This window comes from Lutra lutra, chromosome 10, assembly GCF_902655055.1.
Source record: "Lutra lutra chromosome 10, mLutLut1.2, whole genome shotgun sequence".
NCBI classification, from domain to species: domain Eukaryota; kingdom Metazoa; phylum Chordata; class Mammalia; order Carnivora; family Mustelidae; genus Lutra; species Lutra lutra.
The window spans coordinates 94624018-94642286 of NC_062287.1; the positions used below are offsets into that span (position 1 = coordinate 94624018).

General features: G+C 39.3%; 1 protein-coding gene across 2 annotated transcripts in view; it reads left to right on the top strand.

The window, feature by feature from the left end:
• TTC17 (tetratricopeptide repeat domain 17) overlaps positions 1–18269 on the top strand; it is a 122769-nt gene that overhangs the window by 62502 nt on the left and 41998 nt on the right. The window contains exon 17 of one of the 2 annotated variants that reach the window (XM_047694010.1): positions 14511–14681. The exons of the other annotated variant lie outside the window; for it this stretch is intronic. Coding sequence (XP_047549966.1) covers positions 14511–14681 — 171 coding nt within the window. The remainder of the gene's footprint in view (positions 1–14510; positions 14682–18269) is intronic. 2 annotated transcript variants of the gene reach the window in all.

Genomic DNA, 18269 nt, shown 5'->3' on the forward strand with positions numbered 1-18269 from the left:
TTTAGAAATTATCCTTTGACAAGTATCTATGTGGTAGAGGGGGAATAGGTAAAGGCCCCTTTTGATGAGTTTAGAAGCAAAGATTATGAGTTACTCAAGTCAAGTGTCACTCAGTGGTAGAGCCGAGATTGAAATCTGAGTCCTCTGCCTTCCAAGGCCACTGTGGTTCCTGTGCATAATTCTGTTACTCCCAATGAGTAATAACTTATTCCACTGCTATGATTGAAATAATTCATTCTTGAGACATTTTTTGTGAAGGTGGTATAATCACTGACTTTTTATGTCATCACTGAAGAGTTACTTCCCTGTATAAAGTGTGAACCGGAACTAGATTCTGGGGGCAGTCATAACCCTAAAGGCCCATCTTAAACAGTCCCTTTCGGTGTAGCTTGTCACCTCTGTCCCTTCTGAATTGATTATACACAGATCTGGCGGCTGTACTTGCTTTTTTTTTTTTTTTTTTAATCTTTTGGGATTCCCAGCATTTAGCTTTCATGAACAAAGTGTTTACCTTTGGTTTTCATAAGAGCTTAGGACAGTAAGTCAAATTCTGATAGCCAGTTGTTTTACACGGCACCCTCTGAAAGACATTAAATATAAAATTATTCGTTTTAGTTTTCAAATACATTCTGGTTTTTGATGTGAACTTTTGAAATTTTTTTTCTTTTGAGGAATGAGCCTGTTGGCCCCTGCCTAAGATCTTTCCACAGTTCTCCTCCAGTTATTATAGATTGTTAACCTGGCCAAATAATATTTAAGGAAAAGTGAAATTTGATATGGATACAACCTTCTAAAGCAACAGAATGTTTTCTTTTAACTAAAGGAAACCGAGTGAAAAACTGCTTAGTTTATTCATTCATCCAGTAGTGTCTGCCAGGCACTATTCTAGGAACTGGAAACCAAACAGAAAAAAAATTACAGGTCTTATGGAGCTTCATTCTACTGGAGAGAAACAGGGAGCAGATGATAGATTAATTTATTTTATTATAATAAAAAATAAACTCTTCTAACATCCTTTAGAAGATAGTGATAAGGAGAAATAGAGCAGGAGGTCAGCTGAGATTCAAACTGGATTGTTCAAAGAGGCCCCACTGAGAAAGTGATATTTGAGCAAAGTCTTGAAGGAGGTAAGCGTTTAGGCCACGCAGACATACAGCATACGAGAGAGAGTAGTTGTTGCAAAGGCTTTTGCTAGGAATAGCAAGAAGGCCTGTATGGTTGCAGTGGACCTACAAGAGATGAAAACAGAGGTGAATGGGAGGAGGATATAACCGTGTTTTTACTGCCTTGCAGACCATTCTAATAATTTGGGCTTTTATTCCAAGAAAAAGATGTATGATTTGGAAGGTTTTGAGCAGATAAGAAAAATGGTCTGATTTACATATTAGCAGGTTTCCTCTAGCTGCTCTATTGAAAATAGATTGTGATAGGGTAAGGGCACAAGCAGGAAGACCAATTAGGTTGCTGTTGCAAAAATACAGGTGAAAGATAGTATTGGCTTGAACCAGCCAGGTGGAGGGGGAGAAGGTGAAAAGTCATCATTGTATTTGGGTTGCATATTTGAAAACAGAACCAACAAGACACTACCAGAGGGAATGTTGGAAACGAAGGAAAAAGAGGTAGTGGATAACTCCTAAATTTGGGACCTGAGCAACTAGTGCTATTTGGTAAGATTTGTAATCACCATTGGTGCTGTTAAATGAGATAGTAAAGTCTGAGGAAGGAGCAATTTTAGGGAGACAAACAAGTTTGGCTTTGTAAATGTTAAGATTGATTTGCTTATTAAATGTTTCAGTGCAAGTGTTAGGGAGGCAGTTAGATATATGAGTGTCATAATCGTCAGGGAAGAGCCCCAGACTAGAGATGAAAATTTGTGAGCCATGGGCTTAGGCATGGTGTTTTAAATCATGAGCTTGGATGAAGTTACCTCAGTGGTTTGTATAAAAAGGATAGTAGGTCAACAGTGAATTACTAGGATATTCCAGTCAACATTAGGAGGTTGAGAAGAGAAAGAACACTAAAGGAATAGCCAGCTAGACAGTAGGAACGTCAGGCAAGTATTTTGTCCCAGAAATGAAGAAAATGTTTTTGAGAAGTAGTCTGTTGTATCATTATTGTTGCACCACACGGATGCATCCTGAGAGGTGAGTTGGATGAGGACAGAGAATAAGTCATTGAGTTTAGGAACATGGAGGTCGTTGGCAGTCTTAAAAGTTTGTATGAAATGGGTTGTGAAGGGGGTTTTTGGAGATGGCTAGCAACTCTTTCAAGGAGTTTTGCTAAAATGAGAAGAAGAAAATGAGATGGAAGTTAGAAAGGGATGAGGGATTAAGGATAAATTTGGTTTGGATTTTATTCTAAAAATAGAACATTTTGCAATATGTTTGTATAGGACTGATCCAGTAAGGAAGGAGAAATTAAAGAAGAAGATCCAGTAAAGAAGGAGAAATTAAGGATGCAAAAAAAGAGAGAAGCTAATTGTAGAAGCAAAGTTCTTGAATAGATGGGGGGATGGCATCTGAGGCATAAACGTAGGGTAGGGTTTGTCGTGAAATAGGAGTCGGACAATATATAGGTATACTTGTGGATTTTTTATTGCTTCTCGGTGAAATGAGAGGCCAGTTGTCAGAGGCAGAGGATGTTGTGGGTAATGTTGAGGTGGGAAAGGCTGAAAACAGTGGACTCAGAATGAGAGTGACCAGAGAAGTTTCTGACTTTGGTATTTGCATAAATGTCAGTGTCATTAATTAAGAGAGAGTATATGGAAAAGAAATAATTTCTGCATTGATATAAGGCTGGAGAATAAGTTCCGCAATAGACATGTTCTTTTAGAGATGCCTCTGGCTCCCTCAGAGAGAATGTGAAAGGTGAGAAGAAAAGGCCAAGGGTGGAATCCTAGAAAATACTGCCATTTAAGGAGCAGAGCCAGTGAAGGAGTAGAGGAGTATTGGGAAGTCAAGGGGGAGCTATGTCCTCAAGATCAGAAGAACAGAGGGTTTGAGAAGGAAAAAGAAATCAGTAGTAGTCTGTTCCGTGTTAGTTCCCCAAGTATGGGACAGATACCACTAGAGGCACACCAGCTTTCAGGTGTTATTTAGGTTAACATTTTAAAATGGTTTTAGGGGGCGCCTGGGTGGCTCAGTGGGTTAAAGCCTTTGCCTTCAGCTCAGGTCATGATCTCAGGGTCCTGGGATCGAGCCCTGCATCGGGCTCTCTGCTCAGCGGGAAGCCTGCTTCCTCCTCTCTCTCTGTCTGCCTGTCTACTTGTGATTTCTGTCTGTCAAATAAATAAAATAAAATCTTTAAAAAAAAATAAAATAGTTTTAGCTCTTTCCACAGTTTGGCGACTATGGCCTTTGCTGCAAAATAGATAAATAAATAGTTTTAGTATTAAAATTTTTTTTAAATAATTTTAGTATTTATGGGTTTTTTTGATGGACACTAGGAAAAATGTATAGCACATCAAACCTGTGATTTATGAATAGTGGTACTGATTTCTCATTTTAACATGATCTAAGATTATACAGTGAATCCGTTTAAAGAAAAACATTACATAAACAGTGGTGCCAGTACCTATGGAAAAATCATGGCGGTAGTTGGCAGATGAAGAGTGTGGAACACCCTGGGTTTAACAGTTTAAGAAGTCATTGGTGACTTCATTTTATCAAAAGTATTTTCTGTAAAATGAGGAGATATCTACACTAAAACAACAAGAATAAAGCTTAGGATAATAGAAGTGTTAAAATGAGCTCTTACTTTTAGAGCTATTGCCATAGTTTCTAAATTATAACTCATGTTTCAGCCTGTCACTCAGTGATTAAAATAACTTTAAAGCAAGTAGATAATGATACCGAGAAATATTCTTTAGAAACATATTAATAGGATACACATAAGGAAGATTTTTTAAATTCACCTGTTAGAAATATTGAAAAAGTAACTATGTTTGAAATAAAACAGAAAATTTTGCCAGGGGAGTGAAACAAGGGGGCATTTATCAGGAGAGCGTTCAGACCTCAGCATGTAATATCACAGAGCATGTGATTTTCTCTGCTCCCAGTGGTCTGTCGGAACTGAATCAGCGCTGCCTTGTCTGTGATGCTCCAGGAGGACCGAGACTGAGGGTAGCAACTGAGCTGTCAGTGTAGACGTTTCCGTAGCACTGCTTGACGTCAGTGGAGGTTGTTACTCGGTTATGGAATACTTTTATTCACTGATCTAAAAATAAATTTATAATATCTCTGAATTGCTGAGCTTAACACTTGAGGTGTGCAAATGGTCTCCACCAGTATTAGGGTTACTATCTTGAGTCCCATATTTTTGGGTACTAAAGTAAGTTTAGAACACAGTTCTGCCTCCTTTCTGCTCTTTGTATAGTTTGAGGATACCCACTGGATGGCATCATTAATCCTATTTTATGATCACTTACCTACAAATAGGGTTGGGAAGTTCTACTTGGACATCTTTCTTTGTATGTAGACTCCATTGTACATCAGGAGCTCACTGTAATTTCCTACACTCAGATCACTATGGACAAAGAGATTGTACACCTACGAGAAGATAGTAAGGATGAGCAAGATGGGGTCTGTTTAATCTAGCCCTTAGTAATGATTGAACAAGGTACTTTTTTTTTTTTTTAAGATTTTATTTATTTGTCAGAGAGAGAGGAGAGCGAGCGAGCACAGGCAGACAGAATGGCAGGCAGAGGCAGAGGGACAAGCAGGCTCCCCGCCAAGCAAGGAGCCCGATGTGGGACTCGATCCCAGGACGCTGGGATCATGACCTGAGCCGAAGGCAGCTGCTTAACCAACTGAGCCACCCAGGCGTCCCTGAACAAGGTACTTTTAATATGGTTTGTGACTGCAGTTGTAGATCAGTTTCCTGATAAGAACTGAAGGCAGCTAATTCTGTAAGTTAGGCAAGTTCATTGGTTGCTGTCTTTCTTTTTAAATTTCAGCTTCCATTCATTGTTGGTGATGTTTTTAGAGCTATTTTGCCATCCTATATAGGAAGCATTTGCACGACTCTTCCCCTTCAAAAAGATTATTCTGATTCAGAACTTGTGCACCCACACACGTGCGTTTGCGCACACACATACACACACACTGGAAGTCCATTCCGCGTTGGTGGAATGAGTTCTTTTTTTTTTTTAAGTGATTTGTGCCTCTGTAAGTTCTTTATATGTGCTGTGAGCCAGCCATTTGAAGTGAATTCCCAGCTTTGAAATTTTTAACACTATTAGCACTAAGTCCTTAAACCCTTTTACAAATTTAATCATTGAATGATTTCTACTCAGTTTCATGGCCTGATGGAAATAAAGCAGTTAAACCTGATAATCACTACAAAAGAACATTAGTTAGTTTTAAAATACGTATGACTGAGGCTCTCTGGCATGTATATGTGTATGTGGAATGCTGGCTTTGATTTTTTTTCCGCCTTTTTTCTTCCAGTGTTGTAATTACTAGTAGTCAGATAGTATTTCATACTAAACTACCATGCTCTTTGACCAAGAAAATTTCAGTAATCTCTTAACTTTTTTTTTTTTTTTATATTTTATTTATTTGTTAGAGAGAGAGAGTACAAGCAGTGAGAGCAGCAGGCAGGAGGAGAAGCAGGCTTTCTCCTGAGCAGGGAGCCCGATGCAGGACTTGATCCCAGGACTCCCGGGATCACGACCCAAGCCGAAGGCAGATGCTTAACTGACTGAGCCACCGAGGCATCCCATCTCTTAACTTTTTCTTAGCAAGGTTTATTTGGTTATGATCTTGAAAATGCAGGAGAAATTTAAATTTCGTAGCTTTGGATTTATCTTCTCATTTAATTGCTTTTTATAATAACAAGCCTATATTTGCCATTTGAAATTTACCAAACCCAAAGCAATTTAAACCTTTTTAGCTATCAGGCACAGGTTAACAACCCAGTCAGATCTCATATCCAAAGTGATTATTATAAAAAAAATTACAAGCATATCAAATTTCAGGAAAAAGAGCTGGAGGTCCGTGGCAGTTGATAGTGTACCATTTGTTGATCAGATGTTCCTATTCCCGCCACAGGTCTAATAACATAGCCAGGTTTCCCTTGGCAGTGTGAAATATAGCTAGGGAAAAACCTAACATGAACAAAAAAATTAAACAATTCCCTACCTCTTTCACTGCCTAAAAAGCATAAATCTTAAAAATTGGAAAAGTGTAAGGTCTTAGAAACCATGTTATTATGTGCAAAGTGGCCACCAAGGTGAATGCCTTTTGGTGACATAAAGGAAAAGGAAAAAGTGTGATAGCACCATTTATTTCTCCATGTTTTTTACTTGATTTAGTACATTGGTTATATATATATATACTTAGATATGCTCTAATCAAAGTGCTTGTCTTAATCTGATACCCACGAAGTGGTGTCTGCCGTCAGGCAACTAAGAAACTTTGTTTCTTGAAATCCACAAGGCCCTCCTTAAAATATTCCATGGTGGAGGGACTTAAGTGGCCTTTTAAATAAAACGAAACCAAAAAACCCTTGGTTTAAATATACTCACTACCCATACCAATGAAAAGGACAATTGCTAATGCTCTTCGTTTTCACATATGAGTCCTATGAGATATTACTAGGTTCAAGTCCTTATCGATTCTAGAATAACTAGGGTCTTGAGTTCTCATTTAAAGACATCATTATGATTCACTTACCCTGAGGAATAAAAAAAGACCAAGTAGCCTTTGAGATTTATTAGGCTTGACCTGGCCTAATACCCTTGCAATAGGAAAAAGGGCAATCCTGATATGCCCAACAAGTAAGTGCTTCTGATGGTAGGTCCCTTCCCAACTGTGCTCTCTCTCTGGCTCCATTTGTATTTTGAGGAAGAGAACCAGAGTTAAGGTCTGTTGATTTTCCTGCTAGTTTCCTTTCCTCAACACCATAGGTGACCATTCACTTGCAGCAGGAGAAGGGAGAGGCAAATGATAAACCCTGAAGGTTGTGGGTAGCTAGGAAATCTAAGCCCTTCCCCCTACCACCTATTTGTAGGCTTATTCTGACTATTAAGAATTGAGTGAAATCAACTCAAGTATGTGTGGTTGCCGCGAATAGATGTGCTGGATTTAAGCTCACTGACCACATAAATACTTTAATATCTTTCTGCTTCTGGCAAAGTCAATAGAAATTGTAACCGTAATATAGGAGGATAATACTGTGGATAGCCTGTTTCCTTTACTACACACATCCCACTTCCCTGGATCCAGGGAATCCATGTTTGCTCATGTTTTCTGCAGCTCCTCCTCCTCACCCTCCATCATGTCCTTCCCCTCTACAAAAATCCTAATCTTACCCATCCTTCAAGGTCCAGCTCTGCCATATGCCTTACCCAAGCCCTTAGTTATAAGTATTCTGTAACTAATCATTCTACCTGATCCTCTCCTAAAGCTCCTGTGTCTTGCCATTATAGTTATTTGTGTATGAGACACAACTCTCCTACAAGGCTTCTTAAACTCATTGAGAGCAGGGACCAGTCCTTTTTTCATTTTCATACTCTGGCCCACCATACATTCTGCGCCCCGCCCCCTATTGATTAGCACATAAAATTTACTTAAATGACAAAGTAGCTGGTGATATTTCAAGTTTGAACTACTGAGAATACCTAGTAATAAAGAGTAATTAACTTCTGTCCACCCACCATTTACCCAGAATGCTTTACACCAAACCCCCACTCAATATACATATATAGATACAGATCTTCTTTTAAAGTCTGCGGCTCCCACACCATAGGAGGGAGAAGACGAAAGGAATCATACTGTCTCTCTTGTCCACTGGGAGCTGACATGTCCTAGAGCCTGCTTTCTCACTCCCTGTATGCACTGTTTTCAATGAAAGTTACAAACCTATGTCCTTGTTGACCCTCATGGAAAAACTATCATTTACGGGTAGATCAGTAAATCAGAGAAAACCTGTTGGGTTTAGAAACTCAGCACACTTGCTTGAAACAAGTTTGCCTCAGCTGAACTAACCCAGAGATTTAAATACTGTGACTAAGACTACTACTAAGATCACGACGACGACGATGACTAGCAGCTGTGGCAGTTAACTAGCTTTCTTCTTCAATGTACTCTCTGCATGGGAAAATCTTTCATAGTAAACTTTTGGTGAATGTTTAAATTCCCTTGTTTTAGAGATCGAACCTGATTCTTCCCATTTCTAAAGAAAACAGTAGCTACCAAGAGTTTGGATTCCATCACTGGAGTTATTTCCACAGACCACAGGTTATGGTGTCTGTGTCTCAACTGGCTGCCTTTGCCCTCTATGCCGCAGTCACTTAAGAGATGGCCACATGGGAAGACAGGCCAGATTTACACCCAGCTCTCATTTTTCTCCTCTAAAGGGAGGTTGGGAGTTTAAGTCTACAGAAAGCAGCGCAGACTTGAATCCCTAGGCAAAGCAGACTGCCCTCCCTTATGTGGACCAAGTGGTCCCCAGCATAGACTTCAGACCTGTAATGTGGAGTAAAAGGAAAACGCACATACACATACATACACCCTCCCACACACACACACACACACACACACACACACTTGTATTTGAGGTCACAGCCTTTCCTTAGTTTTTCTTTTTTGAACTCGTTTCTGACTCATTCACCTCACCAGGAGGGAAAGCGTGTATAATTCCGAGGTTGCTAATTTCAAGTCTTTAATATGGTTTGTTTTCTATCTGGCATTGCACTTTTAAGGTCAGTCAGTACATAACCATTACTTTAAACCTCCTGCAAAGAATTTCCTTTGGCAGTAATTGCTGAAAGAGAACAAGTCTGAGGAGCCAGTACTTCTGTCGAAATGATTTCTCTTGTCTTAAGTAGAGGGCAGCACAGGGCAAAGGAGGTGAGGCAGCCTCACTGTTGTCTCCAGCGTGGTCATCAGCAAGCTAGGTCTCACCCAGACCCAGGGAGCTCCGAGGCCCCTCTTCCTGGCGGTTTCACTAGTGCTGTGTCCCAGGAGTGCTCTCATTTCAGATAAAGAACCTAGATACAGAAGTAAGTTGATCGGCTCAAGTGTGTACAGAAAGGCTGCCGCTAAGACCAGATTTGAATTATACTGTGGAATGCTCTTCTAGGAACCAGGTCTACAGGACCTCTGTCACAACCTCTGGAAGTGGAAATCTTAAAGATACCTGTTCCCAGAAAGGTTTCTTTCTTCATCAGATAGGCTTGTTACTTTGTATGGTACCAAGCCCCACCTAACACCCACAGTTAACATTTCCTGCTAGTATTTTTAAAGTAACTTTGCATAGCATGGTGAGCAACTGAAAGATAGACTTCTGTTCACTTCGTGATTTATTTTACTACCTTTTCTAAAAGATTATCTTACTAGGGAAATATGAAGCTTTGAGTTATCTAAAATTATAATAAAACTTTCACGGTGTTACCTATATACGAAAAAAAATGTTACATAGCTGCATAATTTGAGTGGAATTGAGTAGAAAGATAAGGAGAAAGATAAATACTATAAAATACTCATGTCTATTAAGGGGACAACCCGGGTATTTTCTACCTGGGTACCTTATATTTAGTTGAATGTACCAGAATGCCTCCTGTAAGGTGACTTTTCTTATAGGCATAAGAAAGGAGACCTTAGAGTATAATATAATCTGGTTAGAACAGGGATAGTAAGGATATCTTTAGAATATTCCACTGTTCAGAAAGGCCATTTTTCTAACATCTGTTACTTTGCCTTTAGCAACATAAAATTCAAATTCAAATTCTAGTTCCTATTATAAATCAGTTTGTTATTTATGCCTTAGAAAAAAGTCATTATATAATAGGAAGCATAGGAGTATTACATTATTTGTTGCATGGGGGAAAGTATGTTCAAGCAAGAAAAATTTGGAAGAAGACTGGCGCCAACCTTTAATATGTCACAATATAACACATTGTGGGGTGCAGAGAGGTAAGTGTTGATTTAACTGAACAGCAGATCTGTGGTCTCTTTTCATATTGTAAGGCTATGAATTCAGAGAACATAGAGCAGACTGAGGCAAATTTCTAAATGTGCTAAGTATTTTAGGATTCAGATATGCCAACAGTTGAATCTGAATTAGTTGCTGTTTTCTTCTAAAAGCCCAGTAGAAGTGAACTCTGTACTGCCTTCATCATCTCTTACACACACACCCACGCGCACACACGCACACACATACATTGGCACTGAAATGAGGCAGATCCCCTGATGACTTCTAGAGCCAGTGGCTCATACAGAGATTGAGTTGGGCTATAGCTGGAAGGCCTTGGTGGAAGAGATGACGTTGGGATAATTTATTCCTTTGCACCTTTTCAGAGAGAACAGTAATAGCTCACCATGTGCTAGGCCATGGTCTCACTTCTTAAATTGAATCTTAGCAACTCTGTGAGGTGGGCACTACCATGAAGCTCCGTTTGCAGATGAAGAAACTGATACACAAAAAGAGTAAAAGTAACTTGCCCTGCTGTGTGCAGCTCGAAAGTAGTAGAAACAGGATTGGAACTCGTTTAGGCTGGCTCATCTGAGCTCTTAGCCACGATGCTCTAGGCTAACAGAACTACATGAGCCTTTATTAGTTCTTCTCGACTAGCTCTAGTTATGTGGCTCTTTCAAAGCTGATTCCTCTCGATTTATTTGTGGCATTTCTTTGTTATAACTAATCCTAAAGGGTCCTAAAAGTACCCAGCCAGGAATGGCTTGCCAACTTAAAAGATTCAAAAGGTAAGCATGTTTTTTAAAGAGTAAGTGGTTACCCAATTCTAGAAAATAAGTATTCTTCTGGGCCCTCTGTAAACAGAATTATGAGAAGATAGAAGATTTCCTCAGCCTTAGTAATGATAGGTGTTCCTGAGAACTTAGTTTACTCTGAAAACCTGTTTAGCCATAGGATAAATTGTGCCTTTGCCTTAGGAGACTTAATGCTTTGACACGATATATTAAATATTTAGTTGTTTTCCAGAACATCCTTGTAGGATAGGTTACTATTAATAATTCAGTTTATGCAGACGATACTCTAGCCACAGAAAAGGATGTTGATATGTCTAAGATCGCATAGCTATTCCAGAATCAGAAATATCCTACCTGGAGTTTTATGCTTAGTTGGTATTGCTGTGTAGTTGCCTACTTCCAAGAAAAACTGAACTGTCAGGATTTGAATTAGATGCTGAATGCTTTGCAAGCAAGTATATAGCACAGCAGTATAGCACAGAAAAGTGCTTCCTTTTTCACTTGGGACCTTGTTATCCAAAGCATTTCATTTAAATCATGTAGTTACTTAGAAAAAAAGAAAGCTAGAAAGAAATCCTACCTCACAAAGTTAGTCTAAGACACAAAATCTCATTTCTGCATCAGCAAAAAATAATAGTCATATGCATGGAAGATGACTTGTTACTTTTTAGGTATCTTTCCATTTTTCTTTCACCAACATTTTCCTGTGTTTCTTTAATGAGGACATCATCTCCACCTCTGCTGGGAAGACAAGTGACAATTTTTCCATATAGGCAACTTTGTTTAGTTCCCCTTTGAGCTAGAGTAGAACTATACTGCAGCCCAAAGAATAGAAACTTTACTTCTTTCTGAAGTGTTTCAGTTCTCCTTCAGACAACCGGAAGGAGCAATTTAAAAAATAGGCAATTTGGCTTTTTATTATTAGCCTAGATAATTATGTAAATCACAACAGAACACTGAACCAGTCTGTCTTTAACTGTCAGCCTAAGGAAATTAATATTAACAGTTCTAACTTGAAAAAGTGAATCCTTAAAGCATATAGCTTTTACCTGATCATTTTGGATCTGCCTACTTGGAACAAATACTATAACATAAACTTCTTATTCCTTTTTATTCCCAATTCTCCCTAATCCCCTCTTCTGCCCTCCCTCTCGGAGATGTTGGCCCCAATTTCCTGAGTTGGAGGACAAGACATTCTTAGAATGCACAAGGCTTCCTTCAAGAAGGCGTCTGGGTTTGAGGTCATGCAGGACTAATTTTAGCTTCAGGATCTTATGCACATCATATCTTATAAATTACCTATGAGGCATTTTTAAATATTGCAGACATTTAAAAAGATGAAACCAATTAAATTTTCATAATGGGAAGAGAGTGGGAGATAAAAATCAGAGAGGCAGAGGTTGGAGGAGGAAGTCAATTGCAGAAAACACAGAATTTTACGGGGTCCCAGTGTTAAAGGTTTGTCCTCTGCTTTTGTAACATTGTTTCTCTCAGCCTGTGTCCAGGTGCAGAATGCTTTAGAGACAAACTCACCAAAGCTGAAAGCAGAGAACAGTCACTAGGAATAACCTATGTTTGAAAATCATCAACATCATTGTCATCATTATTTTCTATGTGTCTTTAATCGTCATGCTTATTTATATCCCAGTTAAGAGTTGTCACTAGGAATTGTGATGTTCTTCATAGTCAATTTTAGTTAGTTGGGTGTGTACAATTGTTTCTTGTCACTATTTTAATGCTCTTATGCTTAGCTTCCCCATACTTACTTGCACATACTCGATGGTAAAGACAGAAGCAGAAACTGATCCTCTACTTCTGTTCTCTCACAGAGGAATTTGAAGAAAGAATGACTGTCATTGATCATGGCATCTTTCCTGTCAACCTTTGATGGGCGCACACACAGCCCACCACACAACCTTCCATCTCTCAAACTGGTTCTCATCGTTTCCCAAACACAAATGAGAACTCCTGCGCCTGTTGCTTTGCTCAACACATAATTCCTTCCTGCGTACGGTGCCACCTTCTCATTTCTTCTAAAGAGGTGGCATTGACTATTGGAAAGCCAAGAGGCCTTCTAGTAGGATAGAACTGATTGAAATCTCAGATCTACCACTTAATTGCTTCACCTTAGGCAAGTTACTTGATTTCACTGAGACTCAGTTTCCTTATCTGTACAATGAAAATCAGTTAATTCACAAGGCATTTTTGAGGGGTAAGTAGAAGAAAAAATACAAAAAGCACTCAGGAGATCCTGGCTCCCTTCCTTGTAATTCCCTGTTTTTAAGTCCTATACTACCTTTTCCTCAAAATTAGGGTTTACCTGCTCAAAGCTTAGTCTCTGAAGCACCTAGTTGGCACAGTATGCTACCTCATTATTGTTTGTTGTCTTGTATTTACTGTCTTCCCAAGTTGCTTGTGAGCTTCTTAAGCGCTAAAGCTCCTCTGAAACAAAAAAATTCCATTTCTGACGTAACCTTATTAGATATGGTAGCCTCAGATGTGTGAGTGTAGAACTGGAAAATAAAAGTGACTCCTTAAGCGTGCAGTTCCCTTACTGCAAACTCCATAAGTTGGGAAAGGTTTTGAGTCCATTATGTTTTCCTGGCACAATAACAGAAATGGCATGAGAAGTGCTTTCCTCAATTATGAAATCTTAAAGGGAATCTTCAAATCCAGAAAGAGACTTCTTGTACTTCCATTGCTGCAGAGAGAGCTTAATTGGCTACATACATCTCTTTAGGACAATTTTTTATTTAAAATGAACCTGTAGAGCATGTTTGAAGGTTCTGGTAAAGGAAGGAAGTTACTTAGATACTCTTACTGGAAGAATTGTCCGATGAGAGGAGAGATGTGTAGGCTTCCACTGTACATACATGGTTCGTGACAGTGCACATCAAATGTAAGAGGAAGAGGAGTCCTCAGCTGGCAGATCACTGCCACATCAGACACACCAACCTAGTAACACATTCCCCCACCCAGAGAATGGCCATCAGGTGGAGCGGGGCAGTGGCTCTTTATCCACATGAACACACAATCCCTAAGAGGGTCAAGGCTCTTCAACGCAATGGCAAAACTATAATAAGAGGTCAGGCTCCCTGTGCATAGCAGAAAGTAACAGAGAATGCAACAGTTACATTCCAGATGTGACATTTTACACTAAAGTAAATCTTTACATGAACAGAATTCGTTTTCCAAAAGAATAATGCTCATCTTTGTGATGTCGCGGTCTTAAACATGGATTCTCGGCCACCACCATCCCTCTTTAAGTCCTTGGTTTTTAATTTATAATCCTTTGCCTTTTGATGTATCTTTCATTTTGAGGCCTCGAGAATGGGTATTGTATTTTGTGACTTGAGAATGGATATTATATTTCTCTGCTATAGTTCATCCATCTCCAGACTTATTCAGGTACTAATTGGTCATTTCTCGCCCTTGAGAGACAAACAGAAGGAAACTTACTTTTTTGTGATGTTTCTGACTTTCAAAGAAATATTTCACAGTCATTCATTGTAAATGCAGTGAGATCTTGGGAATTGATCTTTGTTGTCATAATTTTCCCCCCAAACACTTGGTTCTTATGCTGGTCTAGCAGGTGAAACTTGAACTTCAGTGCAAAATCTTGAGTCACAATAAAGATCTGGTTCGTGGTGCTCCAGCTCACTGATTTTTGAATGCCCTGCGGGAGAAAAACTGACACCATCATCTTTTTGCTCTTCCTGCTGCTTGAAGACCTTGAGCCTTGGGACTACCTAAAAGAGATGTTTCTAATATGCTGTCTCTGTGTCTCTTGTCCTTGAGGTAATTGTCCTGAGAAAACCCTGGACAACAGCCATGGCAAACAGAAATATTTTGACAACTCACAGTCACTGGATGCTGCCGAAGAAGAGCCCTCTGAGACAGGAACAGAGGAGGAGCCTGTACTCTCTGTTGAGAATTCAGGGAGGGACTCAGATGCCCTTAGACTTGAAAGTAAGTTGATTTGACCTGAGCTGTGCTTCTGGGGTAAAATCAACTCTCAAGCTTTGAGTTTAGGCTTTTCTTTACTCTAAATAGTTTCCTTCTTTTAATAGCCACTCATTATATTTGTAGAATCACAAGGGTGACCCTCAGGTGTGAGGTAGAAGACAGGCTAGCATGTGAAAAAGCTCTTCACACTTCTTTTTTTTTCTCTTTCACCTCCATGTCTTATTTTGCTAGGACAAATTTGATTCATTTATATACGAGTCTTTCTTCTTAATATCAGTAGTCTACTCAGCCAGCCATTGAAAAAAAGCAAGATAACTTATATTTACACTAACCCAGTAATATTTAAAGATTTGGGATAATAGATGTACGTACCAGGCCCTCTCCTAAAGGTCCATTCCATGACCACATTTTGAGCCTTGTTGTACTGAACAGTTCTTGACATTATCAGTCAATGCACAATTGCTAAAATGAATGATTTTGTAGTACTCATCCTTCTTAACCACTTTGCTGTGTTTGGATCTATGCACAACTCCCCTCCCCTTGAAACTTTTTTCTTCTCCTTTCAGCTTCTGGGGTATCACTTGTTCTTGGCTCTCTTCCTGTCTTCAGGACAGCTTTTTCCATTTCTTTCACTTATTCTTTACTTTGCCTCTTACTTGTTGGGTTACCCAGGATCTTGACCTTGGTCTTTTTTTCCCTAACCCTCTTGTTTAACACTCTGTGTTTTATCTCTTTGTGTCTCAAATACTTTTTAGTATAAGAGTGACTCCAAATCTCTCTTTTCAGCTAGCACATTGTCTACAACACTAGATCTTATTTCCACTTTTCTAGTGGTCTCTATCTCGGTGTGCCATAGGCACCTCAAATCTCACATATCCAAAATTGAACTTGTCCTCATTTTGACTTCATTTTACTTGACCTGCTTCTAATTCCTATGTCCCTGCTGTTTGTTAATGGCATCACAACTCCCCCAGTCACCACTGCAGTATCCAAGGCCTGTTGCATCCGTTCATCTCTTCATCTGTTTCCTTCTGCCACCGCCTGAATTCAGACTTTCTTCATTTCTGCTTGGGGAATTGTAGTAGCTTCATAATTGAATTCCCAATATCCAGTCCTTTACTTCTGTGTGTATGGGAAGAGGGAGAGAGAGAGTGTGTGTGTGTGTTTGCAGGAGAGAGATAATACATGTAATACGTACAAAATTTTAAAAGCAGAAGTAACCCCTATTACCAGTATATTTTGTGTCTGAAGAGTTGTTTCTAAAATCAGATCTGATCAGGCAGGTTGCCTATGTTTAAAACTTTCCATAGCTCTCTATTACCTATAGGAAGAATCCAGTATCATAGTATAGGATATGTGGCAGTTTGGCCCTTAGTTTTGTCTCCAAGTGCACCATCTACCAGTACTCTACATAGTAGAATGTATAAACCTTGCACCATTTCCCTCCATGCCATGCTGTTGGAGCCTCCATGTCTGCACAGGCTGGGAATGGCCCCTGCGTACTTTTTGCTTTATGTGGACAACTCTTACCCACCTCCAAGCTTAAATGTCACCTCCTCTGTGAGGGAGTCACAAAGGTCTCCAGGCATTTAGTTGCTCCATACACTGTCTTGTCAATACAAGTTGCTCCATACACTTTTTGTCAAAGCACATTTCATACAATGGGAATGCTTATAAGTCTTATTTCCCATCAGACTGTGAACTTCTTATATATCATGTCCTATATAACTTCATTTCTGTGTACAGTAAATATTCGTTAAAAGTAATGAATTGTGGCATTTGTCTTCCTGTGTGGGTTGGATTAGCATATTTAGCAATTACAAAATCTGTGTTTCCTTCTAAGTAGTAGTGTATATTAAAAAATGATGTCCAAGAGAAGCAAGCTAGGCCTCAGAGGGGAAGTTTTGACCTTCACCTTTGCAGGTTTAGAAAATTAGTTTCATCAGTTCTGTCAGAAATCATTGGGCTTTTTTTTTTTTTTTTTTAATTTTTTTTAAAAGATTTTATTTATTTATTTGAGAGAGAGACAGTGAGAGAGAGCATGAGTGAGGAGAAGGTCAGAGAGAGAAGCAGACTCCCCGTGGAGCTGGGAGCCCGATGCGGGACTCGATCCCAGGACTCCAGGATTATGACCTGAGCCGAAGGCAGTCGTCCAACCAACTGAGCCACCCAGGCGTCCCAAGAAATCATTGGGCTTTAAGAAAACTAATTTCCGGGGCACCTGGGTGGCTCAGTCATTAAGTGTCTGCCTTCAGCTCAGGTCATGATCCCAGGGTCCTGGGTTCAAGCCCCACATCGGGCTCCCTGCTCAGTGGGAAGCCAGCTTCTCCCTCCCCACTCCACCTACTTATGTTCCCTCTCTCGCTGTCTCTCTGTCAAATAAATAAATAAAATAAAATAAAAAGAAAGAAAGAAAACTAATTTCCATTTACCATTTCAAAAGAGATGGATTCTTAAACTGGATAGGCAGTTTATTCATTTACGAGGGAGCTACTCCTCTCTAATGCCTGGCAGCCTCTTGTCTCTACCTGGTATCAGGTACCCACACAACCAAGTGGACATCATGAGGTTGCTTGATAAACTCAGAATCACCACAAATGAAACTGAGTAATGATAAGGGGTGTTTCATTCAGTTTATACAAACTGTTCCTATTCCAATATAATACAGCTCCCTCATGACCAGAATACTTATGACTACCAAATTAGATGTTTTTTTCTTCTGACAATTCAGATAAAACCCAACCAGAATCTTGATGTTTGTCTCATTTTCCAAATAATATACCATTGTTTGAGATAGATTATAACCTAGTGACTAAGTTAAGTTTCTTTTGTCCCATGTTTCCCATGGAGTTCCATCCATCCCTGTACTGGAAAGGCAATATGGTTGCCTTGGCTGAGATGGGGTCTTTTCTCCAGGTCCCTTCAGCATCATGCAGACTGTCTCTTAGGGTGGATTCCTTTACAGATTGCTAATTCAATCCATAGTATAATGATGACTCTGACTGGTTTCTCTCTCAAGTAATAACTTTTCTTTGCCATATGTTGAATTCTGGGAGCACCTTCTTCTTTTCCCTAGATACAAACAAGTCCACAGGGACAACATTCATGATATGTTAGTATGTTCATAGCAGGAGGCTTCCTGCGGTATGGTTATCAGAGTGAGAAAAACTCCATTTTTAAAATGTAAATAGTGTGTTATAATAAAAATGTGTTATAATAAAAGCCAAGTATAGATATTAAAGAATTTTTGAAAATTCTATTTTTGGAGGAAAATTTAAAGAAATACAAATAGTTAAGCCCTTTCCAGTAACCAATAACTTATGATAATCACTACCTTTCTATGATACTTTACAATTTACAAACATATGTTCACTTCAGTAACATATATATTTTACGAACTTATGAATTATGTGTTAACCATATGAAATAGATACTAGTATCAAGCCCATCTTAGAGATGAGAAAATTGAGACTCAGAGAAGTTGGGTTCCTTGCCTGAGATCATCAGTAGGTAGCAGAGCTAAAATTCATCCCATGCATTGTGCCCTTCGGCTCCAGGTCTCAGAAATAGAGACTTTGATGGATTAGAACT